General features: G+C 32.5%; 1 protein-coding gene across 7 annotated transcripts in view; it reads right to left on the reverse strand.

Moving 5' to 3' along the window:
- The window catches only part of LOC142324241 (unconventional myosin-XIX-like), an 89106-nt gene that overhangs the window by 43878 nt on the left and 26736 nt on the right, over positions 1-18492 (reverse strand). For 6 of the 7 annotated variants that reach the window (XR_012756252.1, XM_075365095.1, XM_075365098.1 and 3 more), the window contains 3 exons: positions 15152-15410; positions 11163-11435; positions 5585-5709 (listed from right to left, as the gene is read on the reverse strand). Coding sequence is in view for 6 of the 7 variants with exons in the window: in XM_075365095.1 (XP_075221210.1) it covers positions 5585-5709; positions 11163-11435; positions 15152-15410 (657 nt within the window). In the remaining variant the exon portion in view is untranslated. The remainder of the gene's footprint in view (positions 1-5584; positions 5710-11162; positions 11436-15151; positions 15411-18492) is intronic. The other variant, XM_075365096.1, reaches the window with a different exon arrangement.

An 18492-nucleotide genomic window follows, 5' to 3' on the forward strand; every position in this document is an offset into this window, starting at 1 on the left:
TAGTGATGCTTCTGCGATTCAATTTACGCGATATACAATATTTTATGACTCATCGGAGCATGAGGAGGCATTACTCAAGACGATATTAGCTGCCTTGAAAAGAGTTGTAAGTAGTTCTGCAGTGCCGACTTTCGTTCTTCCTGGACGCAAATTCGGGACAAGCTTACGCAAGATTATATTGTACTTGCTTCGTCAACAGGAGGGAAACATTAAGATTTATGTCCGACCAGGAGAAGGACGTCAAGAAGTAAAACAGGTCTTAAGAACTACACCCGCGGTAACTGATAGCGGTACTGTTATTGTTAAAGCGCAGGGAAGATCCTACGCGGATTTATTACGGACTGTCAAGTCTTCGGTGTCACAAGAAGAAGAGGGTGATATTTTGTCACTAAAGAAAGGTGTAAATGATGATTTATATATTCGGGTCCAAGGTTCAACGAAAGATGCCGAGCTGAAAACGTTATTGAAAACCAAAGCGGCAGATCTTAAAATTGATCTCAGGTCACGTGAAAGCAGGCGGACGGTGGTACATGTTAAGGACATAGCCATGGATACAACAGAAGAAGAAATAACCACTGCGTTATCGCGAGTACTCGGTGAGGACGAAGACTTTAAATTATCGTTAATAAGACAAGCTTACGGTGAAACTAAAAACGTCACCGTAATCACGAACTTCCGGGCCGCAAAAAAATTAACGGAAAGACGGGTTCGCATCGGCTGGGTTCATTGTGGAGCGTACATAAGAGAACCGGAAGAAAAATGTTTTAGATGTTGGTCTTTCGGCCACGTCTCTGCTACCTGCAAGGGTGTGGACCGTACGCAACTGTGCTTCGGGTGTGGAAAAGCGGGTCATCACAGAGCACAATGTAAAGACCTGACAACGTGCATGCTATGTGGTAAGGAGGGCCACAGGACCGGTCGGTGTACTGCTGCAAAATAAGATTTCTACAAATCAATTGCAATAGGAGCCGACAGTCATCGGTTTTATCGTGGGACACCGCTTTGACGGAGCGCTCAGACGTCATTTTTGTGTCGGAACCTCCTTATGATCTTACTTCTGGAACAGGATGGCTAGTGGATACGACAACGACAGCAGCTATTGGTTTTCCGGTGTCTGGGATCCCTATAATTAGCAGTGGCAGCAGTGACGGTTTTATATGGGCCAACCTCGGTGAAATCGTGGTATTTTCTTGCTACAATTCTCCAAATGCGGGAATAGATAATTTTGTAGTATTCCTAGAAAATCTTGCAGGAGAAGTTATGAGGCATAGAGATCGTAAAGTCTTAATCGCTGGAGACTTTAACGCCAAAAGTCCCGAATTTGCGGGAACTGTAAACAGTCTAAGAGGGCGTCACCTGAGTGAGTATGTTAATACACTAGGGCTGACGTGTATAAACGGTGAAGATATGACGTTCCGTAGACGAATGTCGTGTTCGGCAATAGATTTAGCCTTTACAACGAGTACTGATATTAACGACTTCTTTGATTGGAGGATTATTAATAAAGAGAGTTTATCGGACCATCTATTTATAGCATTTGAGACCCGATCCAGGGAAATTCGTGTAATGTCGGGAAGGCTGATCGTCTCCAAAAAAGGATGGTTACGGTTTAGGGACAGAGTAATCCTAAGATTTGCTGGCGATATGTCCCCCGAAGACTTTGTGGAACAAGTTCAAGAGGAATGCGGAAAAGCGGGGGTCTTAGTTTATCCCCGGCGGCAGCAACATGCTTACTGGTGGTCGCCTGATTTGGAACAACTACGGAAGGCAGCATGGAAAGCAAGAAGAGCCTACCAAAGATCGGGTAGGCAGAATGCTAGATTAAGGGATGCTGCGCGTGAGGTATACGTGGAAGCAAGGAATGCATCAATTAAAAGGGCTAAAGCCAGTTGCTGGAAGCGACTGTGTCAAGATATAGATGCTGATCCATGGGGCAGGGGTTTTAAAATTGTTACCAACAAGTTAGGGAAGAGATTACCTGCCTTAACAGACGATAAGATCCATCGTGTTGTTAAGGAATTATTTCCTCAGCAAGCGGATCCTATTCGGGAAGAGATTGTGGATAATAAATTTGAACTTCTTGACGCTAGTGAGCTATTAATGGCGGTGAAAAGACTGAAGCTACATAAGGGACTCGGGCCAGATGGCATTCCAGCCGAGATAATCAGAATATTAGCAGAGAGGATGCCTGCAGAGCTTCTTAATATCATGAATAAGATCCTGAGAGATGGTTGTATTCCAATGCAATGGAAAGAGTCCAGGTTGGCCCTTATCAAGAAACCGGGGACCGATGACTTACAAGTAGCATATAGACCTATATGCATGATCAATAACATCTGCAAACTCCTAGAGAGATTGCTGGAATTGCGGATGGAAAATGCGATTGAAGAACATGGTGGCCTTTCTAACGCACAATTTGGTTTCCGTAAGGGGCGTTCTACGGTGGTGCTGTTACGACAGTTATGCGTCTGGTGGACGAAACGGCATCGGGTACTTGGCGCACCAGGAAGATACCAATTGTGATATTGCTTGATGTGAGCAATGCTTTTAATTCGCTGAAATGGGATGCGATCCTACAAGCGTTGAGAGATAAGGATATTCCTGGATACCTAAGAAGAATTATCCAGAATTACCTGCAGGATAGGTTTGTTGTTTGTCACCAGGGTAGATCCTGCTTCCGCTTCAAAGTGACGTGTGGAGTGCCTCAAGGCTCTGTCTTGGGGCCACTCCTTTGGAATCTGGTCTATGACGGAATTTTCGGGCTGAGTTATCCTCTGGGTGTTTTCCCAGTGGCTTTTGCTGACGACCTGGCCTTGGTTGTTACTGGAAAACTGAAGTAGAGGTATCGGAGAAGGCAAACGTAGCGATACGAATGGCAGAAGTCTGGATGTCCACTAAAGGCTTAAAACTTTCGCATGGTAAAACAAAATACGTAGTCATGACAGGCCGTAGGAGAATATCTGACATCCTAATCCGAGTAGGGGGTAATCTTGTCCAGCAACAGACTTCAGCCAAATATTTAGGGATCTGGCTTGAAAAGAGGAGGAGTTTTACGGCACACGTGAATGAAATACGTAAACGAGCTGAATGCACGGTCAAAAATCTTAGCAGATTACTCGGTAATATGACAGGATCCAGAACTGCGAAGCGTAAGATTTACGCTCACGTAATTAATTCCATCTTACTTTACGGTATACAAATCTGGGAAAGAGCTCTGCGTGCCGACAAGAACAGATGAGCCCTTGAAGGAATTCAACGGCGCATGGGCTTAAGGGTGATATGCGCATATTCTTCAGTCTCCACCGAGGCAGTACTCGTAATTGCAGGAGTTCCTCCGCTTAAACAACTGGCGGAGATGCGAGTGAATATAGCATGTGGACAACCTTCTAAAGAAGCATATGAAGAGATGCTGCGTAATTGGCAACATCGTTGGGATGTAGCCAACACGGGACGATGGACACATCGTTTGATACCTTTGATCCGACCATGGATAGAAAGGAAGTTCGGGGACATAAATTACTGGATAACGCAATTTTTTACAGGGCATGGGTCGTTCAGGTCCTATTTATGCACAAGACTAAGGGTAGATAACAACAACTGTCCTTACTGTGGGGCATATGATTCCCCTGAACATGTAGTATTTGAATGTAACCGTTGGACTGAAAGCAGGCCGTCACCACATCTGGGAGATCAGTGTTATGGTGAGTGGGTTCCAGACAACTACATCACCATATGTGAAATACTTGGGGGTGTGGCTGAAGCAATCTGGTCTTTATAATAAACATCTTGCATAGGTCACAGCCAAGGCTGAGTGAGCCATAGTCTCTCTGTGTCGGCTTAGGGGGACCAAGTGGGGGCCGCAGGCAGCTAAAACAGCTGCGACTTCGGTGCTACTATACGTGGTTCCTGCCTGGTTTGAAGTAGCCTGGATAAAAAGTAGAATGAGGGTCGGTTGGCCTTTCTTCAGTGACAGACGGCACTGCAAATCATGGCTGCCTACAGGATTGTGTCAAGGGAGGCTGTGGGGGTTCTGGTGGGTGTCCCATCCATTCATCTGCGGGCCATGCAGCTTAAGCGGGTGTAGCGGCCGCTAAGCGGGTGAAGTCGGATACTGCATCCCTCCTCATACAGGAATGGCAGGATAGATGGGACGGCACAAACATGACTGTTTGGGCCCCGAGATTGATTTCAAGACTGGAACCGTGGCTGGGGAGGAAGCATAGGGACATGGATTACTGTCTCCCAACTCCTTTTCGATCACGAGGAATCTGGGTTGTATCTTCACAAGTTTCAGAGAAAACAATTTCCAAACTGTATTTATTGTTGGCTATTGGATACCCTGCAACAAACTTTAATGACTGCCCTTGGTGGGAGGAGCTGAAGAAACGATCAAGACTGAGGTGGATCATGCCCAAGGGTATGGTTGCCATCAAGTTGCAAGGCGTGGATGAATGTATGGCAGTTGCGGGGTTAGCCGCTGAGATGTTAAAAAAGAAGGAGGCTGACTATCGTGAGTGGTGGAGTTGACTGACTAAGCTGCTGGGGGATGTGGGGGCAGCTCTGCAGAGCTGCCGTTTGTCTATCTTGCATAGATGGGCGATGGCAATGGGGCACAGGGACCCCTGAACCCCTACGTAGAAAATGATAGAGTCCCGGCAGGGATATCCTCTTCAGAGGTATCCCTGTTAGAAGCACTGGGATGATAACAGAGTCCTGGCTTGAGGGGCGGGGTCCAAGAATGACTAGTAGGGCCTGGTCCCCTTGTCCTGCAGGTTACAGGCAGGCAACTGAGTTAAGATCCAACAGGTAGGCCGACCTGCCATGCCGGTGGGTGGGAAAGGTCCGTTTGACTTTTATGGACAGTCCCTCAAGCTGAGTTATACTTGGTTGTAGGTCTGGTGCGGGGGAAAAGAAAATAAATCTATAATTTATATTAACTACTTCATAATTTATTTTATCAATTAATTCATATTCAGCAATTATGAATACACATATTCTATAAACATACCTACCTATTCTATATTTAAATTAAATGAAGAATTATTTTATGATAGTTTAAGAGTGTATGTTTGGTATGGATGTGAAAATGGACATAGGGGCATTTGAGATAATGACATGCAGAAGACTTGAGGAGATTCTGGACAGGTAAGGTGAAATAAGAAGTAATGAAAAGAGTTAATGAGAATGTAATCCAGAATAGGAATATCAGCTGCTTGATATAAAAGAGAAGAAAGGTTTACTGTAAAAAGACAAACAAGATAAAATAAAAAAGAGTAATAATAGTAATAGTAATAGTAATAATAGTAAAAGTAATAATAAAACAAGAGTACAAATTACAAACTATCTTCAAAGAAATGGAAGCTATCAAGAACTTAAAAGTTTAGTTAGAAATATTAGAGAATGGAGACTGATAATGGATATACAAATGTAAGGGACCATGTATGATAATTATAAAATATACTTTACTACACACTACTGTACGAGGGAAAAATAAAACTCAAGATACAATGTAACAATGTATACAGTTAATATAAATATATATTTTACTCAGCATATTTTCAAAAATTCTATAGTCAAAAATTACCATTTTCTTTTGTAATAATACATCTTGAATGAAGAAACTATGAAGTCTTTCATTTGCATAATTGATACATAATTGCTCTAAACTGTTCTTTGTAAACATTTCAAACCCATATATATCTAACAATCCTAAATAAAACAGAATTGACCACAAAATTTTATCAGAATAAATTTTTGTAAAACTTAATCATTAAATAAATTAAATTATAAATTAATTTTATTTTCATTTTACTATAGTTCATTTTCAATTCTTTTTAAAATTCCTCCCTCTAATTTTTAGTATTGTGATCGAATTTTTAAGTATTGTGATCGCAAAAAATTTCGGTTTTCAGATTTCAATGGAAATATGCATTTTGACTAGTTTCAGTGTGACGTCTGTATGTATGTACATATGTATATATGTATCTCGCATAAATGAAAAACAATTACCAGTAGTATGTTGAAATTTTAGATTTAGGACTGTTGTAACATCTAGTTGTGCATCTCCCCTTTTGATTGCAATCGACTGAATAAAAAGTGTCCAAAATCCAAAAAACGTTTGGATTTTGGACTTTTTCTTAATCTAGTAATAAGCCCTCATTGAGAGCTTTTTAACAACACATCACAAGTGGTACTTATTTTCACTGGTTCCAGAGTTATAGGCAAATAAAATTTTAATTAATGAAATATTTGGATCTTATAAAAGAAGAAACATCAGTTCGAATCAGACTTCATCTCCTTTTCTTATTTTTAACATGTTAAATTTATTGATTTATTAATAATTATTAATCTGTGATTGTAACAATTTTTTTACAATAATTATTTTAAATAACAACAATAAAAAATAAAAAAATAGAAAAAATAGAAAATCGGAAGTTATTAGTGAAACAAATGTTATGCACTTATAAAAATCTGTATATGTAATTTAACAGGTATTATTATGTATGTGTATATGTAACAGATTTGGTGAAACATCTGATTATTTAATATTAATTGAAAATTATAATTTAGAATTGTATTCTTGGATTTTCTAATTTAATTTTATTTAATTATTCTGTAGTTTCTGTTTAATTTTATCTTTAAAGTTAACTACAAAGTGATTGAAAAATAGACCCTCCTCACAAGAACAACATATACACTGAGGCATACATGCCTGATCTTTGATAGATTGAAAAAAATTCTTATCTTTTAGTTCATTACTCCTCTGATATTGTCGGACAATATTCTCCCTAAATCGGAGTTAATCATCATTCATTTGTTTTTTGTTGCCAATCATTTAATTGTTCTTTGGTTTGATATAATTCTCCTGATCTTAATTTGTGTACATGTTCTCTAGTTTTCAAATTTTTTCTCTCTTTATATTCATCATTCACCCTTTATCTTTTTATTCTTTCCTTGGTCTTAACATTTTCTTCCTCTTTATATTTATCATCTCTTAATCTTTTTATTCTTTCATTGTTTGCAACATTTTCTTCCTTTTTTTAACATACTAATTTATTAATAATTAACCTCTATTGTAAAAAAAATGTACAATAAATAATAATTCAATAATAAAAAAAAAATCAGAAGTTATTAGTGAAATAACATTTTATGTACTTGTGAAAATGTGTATATGCAAGGAAGTCATGTGGTGACCACATCAAAATTTTTTAATTACATTTCTTGTAGAAATTCATTACTTTAGAATTTCATCGCAACTTAACTTTGATAGAAACAACAGTCCTAAACCTTAAGAGAGAATATATATCATATTTTTCTAATAAAAGATAAAGATTGAACCTTAACCATAAAAAATTTTCATCAGATATGATAAAAATTGAATGTAACATATAAAAAAAAATAAAAAAGTATATATGAAGGGGGACCCAAAAGTAATGGGAAATCTAATGTGGTGAGGGGTAAGATCGTAGTTCGGGCTTATGCCACTGGAAGATTCTGGGCAGAACCTTCCAAGTCAGTACAATATGACGCCCTCCCAAGAGATACTATGGAAGCAAAGTGAATTTTTAATGCAGAGTTATTTTCAATTTTGGTGAAGACACGATGGCTGAAAATCTAGACTAATGCATATCCATGAAAAAATGTCAATTAAAGATCATCGGTCCGATCACATCATCAAACTGACAAAAATGTGTAGCGCTATCATTGAAGATCGTCAACAAACCAACAATTTTACCTGGAAGTTCTCAAAAGAATGTGCATTTCTATATGGAAAAAATACTACAATTGTGGCGAAAAGATGACTGGTTTTTCATCAAGATAACATCCCCATCCACACAATGCTCACTGTACAGCAGTTATGAGAAGAAACAGATTGACCTAAACAGTATTCACCTAATCTCATATCTTGCAACTTCTTTTTATTTCCAAGGATGAAAAGGGACCTCAAGGGAAAGCTATTTGACACAGTAGAGATGGAACAAAAAACAACCTATGCCTTCAAAAACATAACAAGTGAAGAGTTCAAAAACTGTTTTGAGCAATGGAATACACCTTTCGACAAGTACACTAGATGTAATGAAGATAACTTGAAGGTGACTGAATTTTCAAAATGTAAAAGTAGATAAACAATTTTTTTAAAAATAATTCCCATTATTTTTGGGTAGCCCTTGTAAAATTTGTACATTACAACATAAAAGTTTAAATGAAAATGTGACAGTTTAAAATACACTTAAACACTGAAAGTTATTTTTAAAAAAAAGTTAAAAATTAGTACCGAAGAGCAAGCAAAAGAAAAACACAAATTATAAAGTAAAAAAAAAATGTGCCTTTTAGAGTATATTTACATAAGAATATCTTTAAAATTTCTATTTTCATAATAATAGGATAATGAATGATATTGTGTGTGTTCTTTTGCCAGAAACCAAAAATGAGTTAGAAGAAATACAAAATGGCTTGAGTTTATTACTAGAAGATAATTAGTGAAAAATAATCTTATTCTACACCCATCAAACAATAAATCTGAAATTGTAAATTAGACAACAACTATTAAAAAACTGAGTTTTGATTGGCTCTTGAAAATAAAATGGTACCATAATAATTTTCACGCATGTGCACACACACACACACACACACAGAGGGGGGGGAGGGTGGAGAGAGAAAGAAAGTGATCTGAGAATCTATTATCTCATTTTGTATACACTTGCCACCCATTCCAGTCAGAGTTTGTAAAGTAACAGTCAATAAAAATATGAAACTGTTATTGTCAATACCACTCACTAACAGTGAAATGCATGGCATGATTCCCTTTTTTCAAGTCAAACATGAAAAGATAAATACTGCCAAGACTATATCCTAGATGATGATTGTATCTCATTTAAATGTTGTTGGTGACCTAAAACACCAAACAAAATTCAAGCAGACACCGTCCAATTGAAAAATGATGGCACATTATTTTTGGGCTCCAAAGGAATTTTTCTGATGGAATTAATGGAACATAGGACCATAAAAACATTAATTTTTTTTACAAAATCAATATACATTTTAAATAGAAAAAGTTATAAAAATAACCCTTGTCTGAGCTAGCTATTGCTGCTATACCTTGAGCTTCCTCAGAACACACCGAACAGGATTCTTATGAAAGATGTTTTTCTTCTGTATGATAGTGCACAAATGAATAAATTGAGTAGTTAAAAAGGGAAATTTTCATCCATTAACCTACAGCCATTTGGTGACATCTCTTCTTCAAGATGGCTCGATTGGCTATCCAGTTTGAAATCAGTCAAAAGTTCATAAATGGAGATTGGGTTGATAATGACTGGGTACCCAGGTGATAGTGTTCCTCAATGAGATCATATTATGATAAACACCTTAAGATGGGTGATAACTCTGTGGAAAATAATTTAAATATGTAGGTAACTAACATATACAACAAAATATTTTTCTGTATTTTGGTTTTTTATTTTATTTTTAACAACCAATCAAAAATCAATTTTGGAATATCCCTTGTAATAAAACCACTGTGTATATGAAATAAAATGCATTTTATTTGAATATATATATTACTATTTTTTTATATTCTATTTATATATATATATATTATTATTATTTTTTTAAATCAATTCTTTTAAGAATTATACTCCTTGTACTATATACAAATAAATATATTTATTTTATTAGATCAACCAAAGTACAGAATAAATAAAGTAGGATGACTTACTTATTCCACTATATATGCTGGAGCGCTTTCATGATTTATTCGCATCATCAACTGCATTATATATTCATATATTGATTTCAAATTACATTACAAACTTTGTAAAGTACAATAACATAACATGCATTTATTTATTTTATTTAAAATTTAAAACCTTTAATCTTTTTATTTTAAACTTTTATTCAGCTACATTAAAAATTAAAATAAAATTTAAAAATATGAAAATTAATTAAAAATAATTGTAAAAATTTTTACATATGTAAAAATATGATGTCAAGGCATAAAATCAAATAAAAATAATTTTAAGTAAAGCAATTATTTTATAGTAAGCAACTTTAAATAAATTACTATTACTTTACTATAACTACTACTTACTTTATTAGTAAAGTAAGTTCAGTTAGATGGACAACATGAATAATTGCTTTACTTAAATTATTTTTATTTGATTTTATGCCTTGTAAAAAATTTTTACAATTTATTTTTAATGTTAATTTTAATTAAATTTCATATTTTTAAATTTTGTTTTAATTTTTAATTTAACTGAAAAAATTTTTTAAATAAATAAAAAAATAAAAAGATTCAAGGTTTTAAATTTTAAATAAAATAAATTCATGATATGTTATTATATTTTACAAAGTTTGTAATGTAATTTGAGATCAATACTTGAATATATAATGGAGTTGATGCAATTAAATTGTGAAAGCGCTCCTGCATATATAGTGGAATAAGGTAAGTCATCCTACTTTATTTATTCTATACTTTGGTTGATCTAATATATATATATACATTTATTTTTGTAATAAGCCACTCAAGTTTACAACTGTAATATTCTATTTAAAAATAAAAAACTTTTTTTCACATTCTATTCTTATTCAAAAACAGAATATTAGTTTTAAAGTACACATTTTTTATTACTGTTTCTATTTTTTATTATTTTTAGTGACAAAATGAATCAAGAACAATTTACCTTTAACACCAAATAAACTGTGATTAGGAATTATTTCTTAGCACAATAAAACAAAATTAATGCAAAGCTGATAGTGAAGTTTTCTGATTGCAACTGACTATCTGCACTTATTGCATAAAAGTAACTTATAAAATGTCATATCATAACAGTAAATCAATATTGTTACTTGATTCAAAGTTCAACTGACTGAAAAATAGTCTGTTATAAAAGTTTTTGTTCATTTCAGAGCCACTGACAAAGGTGTCACTGAATCCATTTAATGCATAGATAAAACAGATAACCGAGGTGTAAATGAACTGGAAAACAAGAAAACAAACACCATTTTTAAAAAGTCTACTTAAAATCTAAAAATATGGTAAGTTTAGTTTTAAATTTAAATTAAATCTTAGTAAACCATTTTTGAGTATTTTCTTGTTTTCCAATTTATTTCAACACATATTTAGTACTGCTCTACATTTGTATTAGGTATAAATGATATACCTAACTTGTAAGATCCTTCAGATAAACATTTATGAAAACTGTTATTAATAGTTGAAACAATCCAATTAAACAACAACAAATAAAGTGTTTTAATAAGAGCATCTCTTCGAGCACATGCATCTTCTAAAGAAGGCACGTGAATCTGACATAATGTATGACGTCGATTAGATTTTTGAGAATCTGGTGAGATAATAATGTGTGTTAAAAGTTCTTGAATCACTACACATTCTAATCCAAGTAAATTACTTGCATATTTAAGGCCTAACAAAGAATCTGTAAAAAAAATTATTTTGATTAAAAAATTAATTACATAGAAAAAATTATATTCTCATACAAATTGAATTAAAAATTAAATTAAAAATATTTTCTAAAAAACTATAAATTTTAAGTACCTTTAAATTAATTCACAATTTTTAAAAACTTTTCTAAAGAAAAATTCAGCAGTAAATCAGTTACAAATACAGTTTTCCATTAGAGATTCTAAATAATATTTTTAAAGAAAGAAAAATAGTTCTTTGCTGTCTTAAAGACAAGGTAAAAAGTTGAGATTAACAGTAATCATGTTATTTGCTGACTTGCTAATCATGGTTTCAGTTATTTTCACCCCCTGGATGTTTGTGCACAAAAATAAAAATGATGTTCATTGTATATTTTTATACTTTATATAGAAAACTGGGTATAGAATAAGTAAGTAGTATTGTTAGCAACATCTTTATACTTTGGTTAATTCTACTATTGAAGTAGTCAGTTTATACTTTCATGGCTGTCATTACAAAGAAAATACTAGAATGCCACTTATTTCTTTTTTCATTTGTGCCTTCTACAAATGATTTTTACATGAAGACTCTTCTTTACTTGAAATAAACTAAAATAAATTGTAAAATACTGTTGTCACAGCTTATTTGACAGCAGTACATAAGATTACTGCCGTTGCTGTGTCACCATCATAATATATATATTATGAGTGTGAATGAGAGAGTAGGAATTGTGTCCTTGTTTACAACATGAAGCAGCATGCGCATTCCTTCTCTCTCGTTCACACTCATCCAGACTGAAAGTAATTAGTTAAAATAATTTTACATTTTACAGACATTTTTACAGACAACCATGTGTTAGCATGTACTGAAAAAATGAAACTTCAATTTAATATATAATTTTTTTTTAAAAACACAATAAGTGTAAATAATTAACAATAACATACCTGTTTACACCTGGCAACTTGGAGGTTGCGGCTGACTAAGGGCTGGCAACCATTTTTTTTTACATTCTTCATATCATTTTCTTTCAAATGATATTTAATTTACTTCGAAAAAATATAGTTGCAATTCATTAAAATAGATTAATTACAATATATTTAATTAAAGGTAATTGCGGCTAAGTTTTGCTAGGCAACCTGGCAGTAATGTATTAAATTATCATTAATCATTCATTTAAATCGAGTTTCATTAAAAAAGCAGATAACTGCAGAAATCAGCTGCTGGATCTTAGACTAATAAACCATCTCTGCAGATAATTATAATCTGTATATTACAATAACGGCTTTGGACCTTGGAAGGTGTTAAAAGAGGGTATTACAAAAAGAAAATAATTTAAAATGAAAATTCTATAAGTATTAAAGAAAAGGTAGTAAATTTCAAAAACAAAAAATTACAAATTTTATCTGATATGCTTTTGCCCATGATGGTGGATAATAATATTAATTTAAAGATATAAATTTTTATAACAAACCAAACCATATCAAATTATATAGTAAAATGTTTTTAATCAACTTCAGAACCATCCTCAGTGACTGGTGCTGATGTTCCCAAACTGGCATAAATTGATTGTACTGAGGGAAAGTCTTTTTTACACTTTTATCATCTTTTAGTTATCCAACACATTATTGACAGATTTTATTTTACAGGTGCACAATTGATAACCCAGATCATTTTTAAAAAGTCCAGCTTCTTCTGGGACTTTTCTTTTGAAACTTTCTTCAGCAAAATTAGCAGTAAACAACTGATTTCTAGTCACTCATCATATCACCAAAATACTGCAATTCCATTTCCTTGGCATTCTTAATTATCTTTTCTCTGCATGCACATAGGACATTATTTTGTTAAATTTTTTTTCTTCCTTTATTTTCTACATCTACTACTTCAACAAATATATTTCTGAGAATTATATTCTGCTGCTAAGACACAAGTTGCTTAACTATTTATTAACAGTAAAACATATTTAGTGGTTGCAACCAACACAAAGTATTTTTAATAATTTCTAATAACAGTATAGTTCAAATATTATTGAATGCAACCTTGTATTCATACCTCCTTTCATATAAGGCATTGGGAAAGCTAATATCATGCCACAATGGTTTATAATATTATAACAGTCTATAAAAACCAAAGAGAATATAACATAAATGAATTTACTGTGCAAGTGAATTGAATGTATCGTGTTTTAAGAAAGTACACAATGAAAACGTGTTTTATTTTTAATGATAAGACATCATAAAACTTCTAGAAATCAAGAAGAGTATAGGTGTTTTTAAAGAGTTTAAATTAAATGATCCTTTATTAAAATGACCCCATACAGGTATTAAAGATAAGAAAAAACAAAATAACGATTTTGTTTATCAGCAATTTCAACAATAGAGTTTTCCCTACTGCATTAAGACTTCAGCAGTTATTATTCCCTCCCTTAAGAAAAGTTCACTATTTATTTTAACAAAATTATATGCTAATTTCATATTATATGTATTTCCTAAACATCTGAAAGAATATGAAAAATGGAGGAATTGTAACAATTTAATATAATAAGAATAAAACCGTTGTATTATGCTTCTAAGAGATAACATAGTTAATTGTGTAGATAAAATTACAATTACTAATAACAATATTATTTCTGTTGCATATAAAACAAAATTTCTAAATGTTTTATTGATGACAAGTTCCCTTGGGATGATAAAACTGATTTTGTTCATAACAAAATCAAACCATACTAAGAAAAAAACACTCATTTTCCATCACTCAGGTCTATGTTTTCAATTTTACTTCTATCCCACAATGAAATTTCAGTAAAAAGTGTCATGATGCAGCACTATCCTGCACTTAAGAGCATTTTTTGGGGCATTTTTTGCCAGACGTGTAAATCTATGGACAAAAACTGCATAAAGCATATTAAGAAAACTGGAAACTTAGAAGTGCTAAACTCTGTAAGGCAATGTTCACATACTCATGAACAAACTGATCTACAGACTTAGTGTTTAGCAGCAAGAACTCTGGAGAAAACTCTCCATCAATCACGCACATTTAATTCATGGAAATAACAAAAATATATTTTGGGTCATTCATTTCAAATGTCCCACATTAAGAAAAATTGGTTTCATGACCATTTTTTTTTTGCTTATTTCATACATTACGTAATGTTCCAGTGGCTTGTACAGTATTCCAAATATTTTTATTACATTTGATTTTATGGATGTAGCCAATTAATAAGACTGCTTATTCTTTTTAGTGTTAGGAAAAGTTAACAGTAAATATAATCTTTTCATTAGATTACTAATGGAAAGGAATGAATCCAGTCTTAAATCAGAAAAAACTGGAAAATTATAAATTTTGTTGGCTTAAACTTAAATGTCTTATCTGACTGTCTCTGTCAGACAGTCAGATTCTATCTCAAGGAATTCTTTGAACTTATATGTACATAAAAATTTATATATAACGCATATTGTATAAATAAATAATATTATATAACACATAAATAAAATAAATGAAAATTTTAAAATAATTTTAGAAAATGTACAACTACTGATGTATAATTTGCCATTGGTAGTATTTGAAATCTTTTAATTTCTAATATAAACTCTGCTATATAATGTATCAATAACGATGATTCTATTATGAATAATGAATCATCTTTATTCATAATAGATGATTAGAGTTACATCTACGATAAATTTCACATTATTAATATATAAATTAGTAAAAGATACAAGATTAAACAAATACCACTACATGAAGTATTGACACAACATTTTCCATTATCATTCATTACAAAACTGATATTTCCAAGGTGCAATATACATGAAATTATCGATAATATTCCCTTAACAAAAGAAGGATCAAATTTCAAAATTCGTAAAGCTTCAAGAGTATTACCAAATGCTGTTCTATCTTTTGATAAAGGTTTTCCAGGTATAATTTTGTAGTTAGAAGAAGGATTTAAGAAAAGATGATATTTTTCACTAATAATCGATGTTGAAAGTACCTGAAATAACAAATTTAAAACATTATACTGTCTGTGAAAAGTGATTATCATTATAGGCATGAAATTTTAACATTATTCATATAAGTTTTTGATACGTAAAAATTGTTAAAACTGGCAATGCTACAAATAGTTCTGCTTCATTTTAAAAATACAATTTAGTCTAAATTATCTTGTTTCAAATATCAACATAAACTTTATTTATTGTTCTAAAAAAGGAAAATCAGAAAAAAGTTTATGCAAAAAATTAATTTTTTTTTCTATAATAGTTTACTTTTACTTGAAGTAACTCATTTCTGTTATTTGTGAACAATTTTAAAACAAAATTACTTGGAAGAATTAATGAGATATTTGATAATATATTAATAGACTGAGAATTGTTGAGAGAAGAGTGGTGGTCATTTTGAGAAACGGAATGAAAATGAATTTTTTAAATTAACAGATATAGCTATTGTTTTACATGAAAAATACAACAATCAAAAACCATGTCCTTTCACTAGAGTTAGTTTCTTGTAACTACAGTGCATTCAGAAAGTTACTGTGCTCTGGAATTATGAAAGTTTGTAATTATTACTTTGCATTTTTATTTCATTACTTTAGAGAAATGGATATTACAATAACTAGTTTTTAAAGGTGTTGAAAATGAACTCCTCCAACATCAATACAACACTGCACATGTTTCAATTTGTTTTGAAACACTTTAATGAGCTGATATACTTGAATGTCTCGTATATATGCTGTTAATGTGTATTTTAGTTCAATTTTGCATGGACTGTTGTGATACAATGCTTGTTTCACTGCCCCCCATAGAAAGTAATTGGGGGGGAGTCAGATTGGGTGATCATGCAGGACACAAACCCCTTGAAATGATTCGTTCACCAAAGACATTTCATAAAAAAAGTCAATGACCTGTTAGCTATGTGTGCTGTGATGCCAGCTTGTAGGAACCAACCATGATTGATTTCCATTTCTGTTAACTGACCAATGAAGTTTGTTAAAACAGCACAATAACAATCACTATTAACTGTATTTTCAAAAAAGATTGTTCATGTAATTCATGTGGTGGGGAGGGGTAAGTTGTTGACCAGTCATGCATTTTGTGAATTAATATACCTTCCCAGATGAAACCACACTTCATCTGTAAAAAATGTAATGTTGAGGATATCTATGGAATTTTGGTAAATAAAATGTTTAAACCATTGACAGTAATTTCTATTTGTTTAATTAAGGTGGTCTTCCACTTCCATCAGTGTCTTCAAGAGCCTGTTGCCCAAAATATTTTGATAACTGCAATGCAGTGAGGAAAAGAAGTATTTGGGAATTTTTCAGAAGACTTGTGCTTCACTAAATCAGTATACTTATTAACTTCATGAAAGATGTTTTCAAGAAGAAAAATGCATTTCTCTACCAAAAGAATCGTTACCATTTCTTACAACTATTGATTCAGGTAAACTTAACAACATGAAACAAAATGAAGTACATTCAATCACAACTCAACAACTGACATACATCTTGGTTTATTGCTGAGCAATGTCCAAAGAACCTCCCACAGGGCAACCAACCTAACACCGAAATAACAAAATGCAACATATAATTCTAAAGTACACTGCACAGAAACTTTCCAAACACACTGTATGATGTTTCAAGTTTTATGTCAGTATTCATAAGTAATAAAAAAGTGTCCACAGTGATTACACATTTTTCCTTACATTAACATGCCAATAACTTGTACAACTAGGTTTTACATAAAGGCTTGTTTTCTAAATTGTCTAAATTTTACTGTTGTCACTGATTGCAAGCATATGAAAATGCAATCACCAGGCAGAGAAAAAATTGAAATATTACAAACCATAAGGGATTTTTCTCTTTCAAATATATAGTGCATGACTGAAGATTGATTTGACATATATTCTGCTAGCCTAGTTGACTCACAAATACCCTATATTTAATTCATCAAAAAATAAGAAGGAATTTGACGCTGATAAAAATACATAACATCTGTAATGGTTAGAGACTATGGTTATTTGTAAAAAAAGCTTCCTGATAACATCACTAGCACTCTGTGAGTCTGCAGAAGAGAAATATTTCCAAGGAAAGCATTATGAAATCAAGAAACCTTGTAAAAGAAGCTACTGGGATGTGAAAACAGAGATTTCCAGTTTTAGCAACATGAATAAGGATTAACTTGAAAACAATTGCAACAACTAAAAAATTATGAGGCGTACCCAAAAACAACAGTTACTTTTTTAAAAATAAAAATTCAATTCCCTTCAAAGTACTCTTCATTATATCCAATGAAAAAAAATAATTTGAGATGCATCTCAAAACAAAAAATATTGCTTTTTTTTTATAAGAATGAAAACTTAAATCGTTACCAGATAATGATTCACTGATGTTCAATGCTAATGCATGATTAATCGCATTGTCTTATTGTCACTTTGTTACACTAAGTAATTACACACATATCCAATACACGTGTCCAAACATTTTTTCCATTGCTCAAAACAGTTTTTCAACTCTTTACTTGTCATACTTTTCAAGGCATCAGCTGATTTTTGTTCCATCTCTTCTATTGTGCCAAATCAATCTCCTTGAGGTCTCTTTTCATCATTAGAAACAAGAAGTTGGAAGGTGTAAGATCGGGTAAATAAGAAGGATGACAAGGAAATCATTCCATTTCTTGTTAATAACACCTGCTTGGGCGAGGGCATTGTGAAGGAAAAACCAGTCAGTCACCTGTTTCTCATAGTTCCAGTAATTATTTTCATACAGAAACACACAACCTTTGAGAACTTAACCTTTGAGAAGTATAATTATTAGTTTGTCGACAATTTTCACTGTGGCATCAGTGATTTTTTTTGACATTTTCATCAGTTAAAATGTATGTAGGATGCCCAGATCGCAGATGAACTTCAACTGATATTTTTCCTAGTTTGAAGCATGGAAATTACTTAATATATAAATGTTTTTCTAATTGTAGATTCTATGTAGTCTTTCTGAGTCATTTCAAGTATATCCACCATGTATTGTTTTTAAAATAAACAAAACTTGATGGTTGTGTTTGTTCATGATTTTCAGCCATCAG

The sequence above is a fragment of the Lycorma delicatula genome, chromosome 4 (genome assembly GCF_047948215.1).
Source record: "Lycorma delicatula isolate Av1 chromosome 4, ASM4794821v1, whole genome shotgun sequence".
Classification (NCBI taxonomy): domain Eukaryota; kingdom Metazoa; phylum Arthropoda; class Insecta; order Hemiptera; family Fulgoridae; genus Lycorma; species Lycorma delicatula.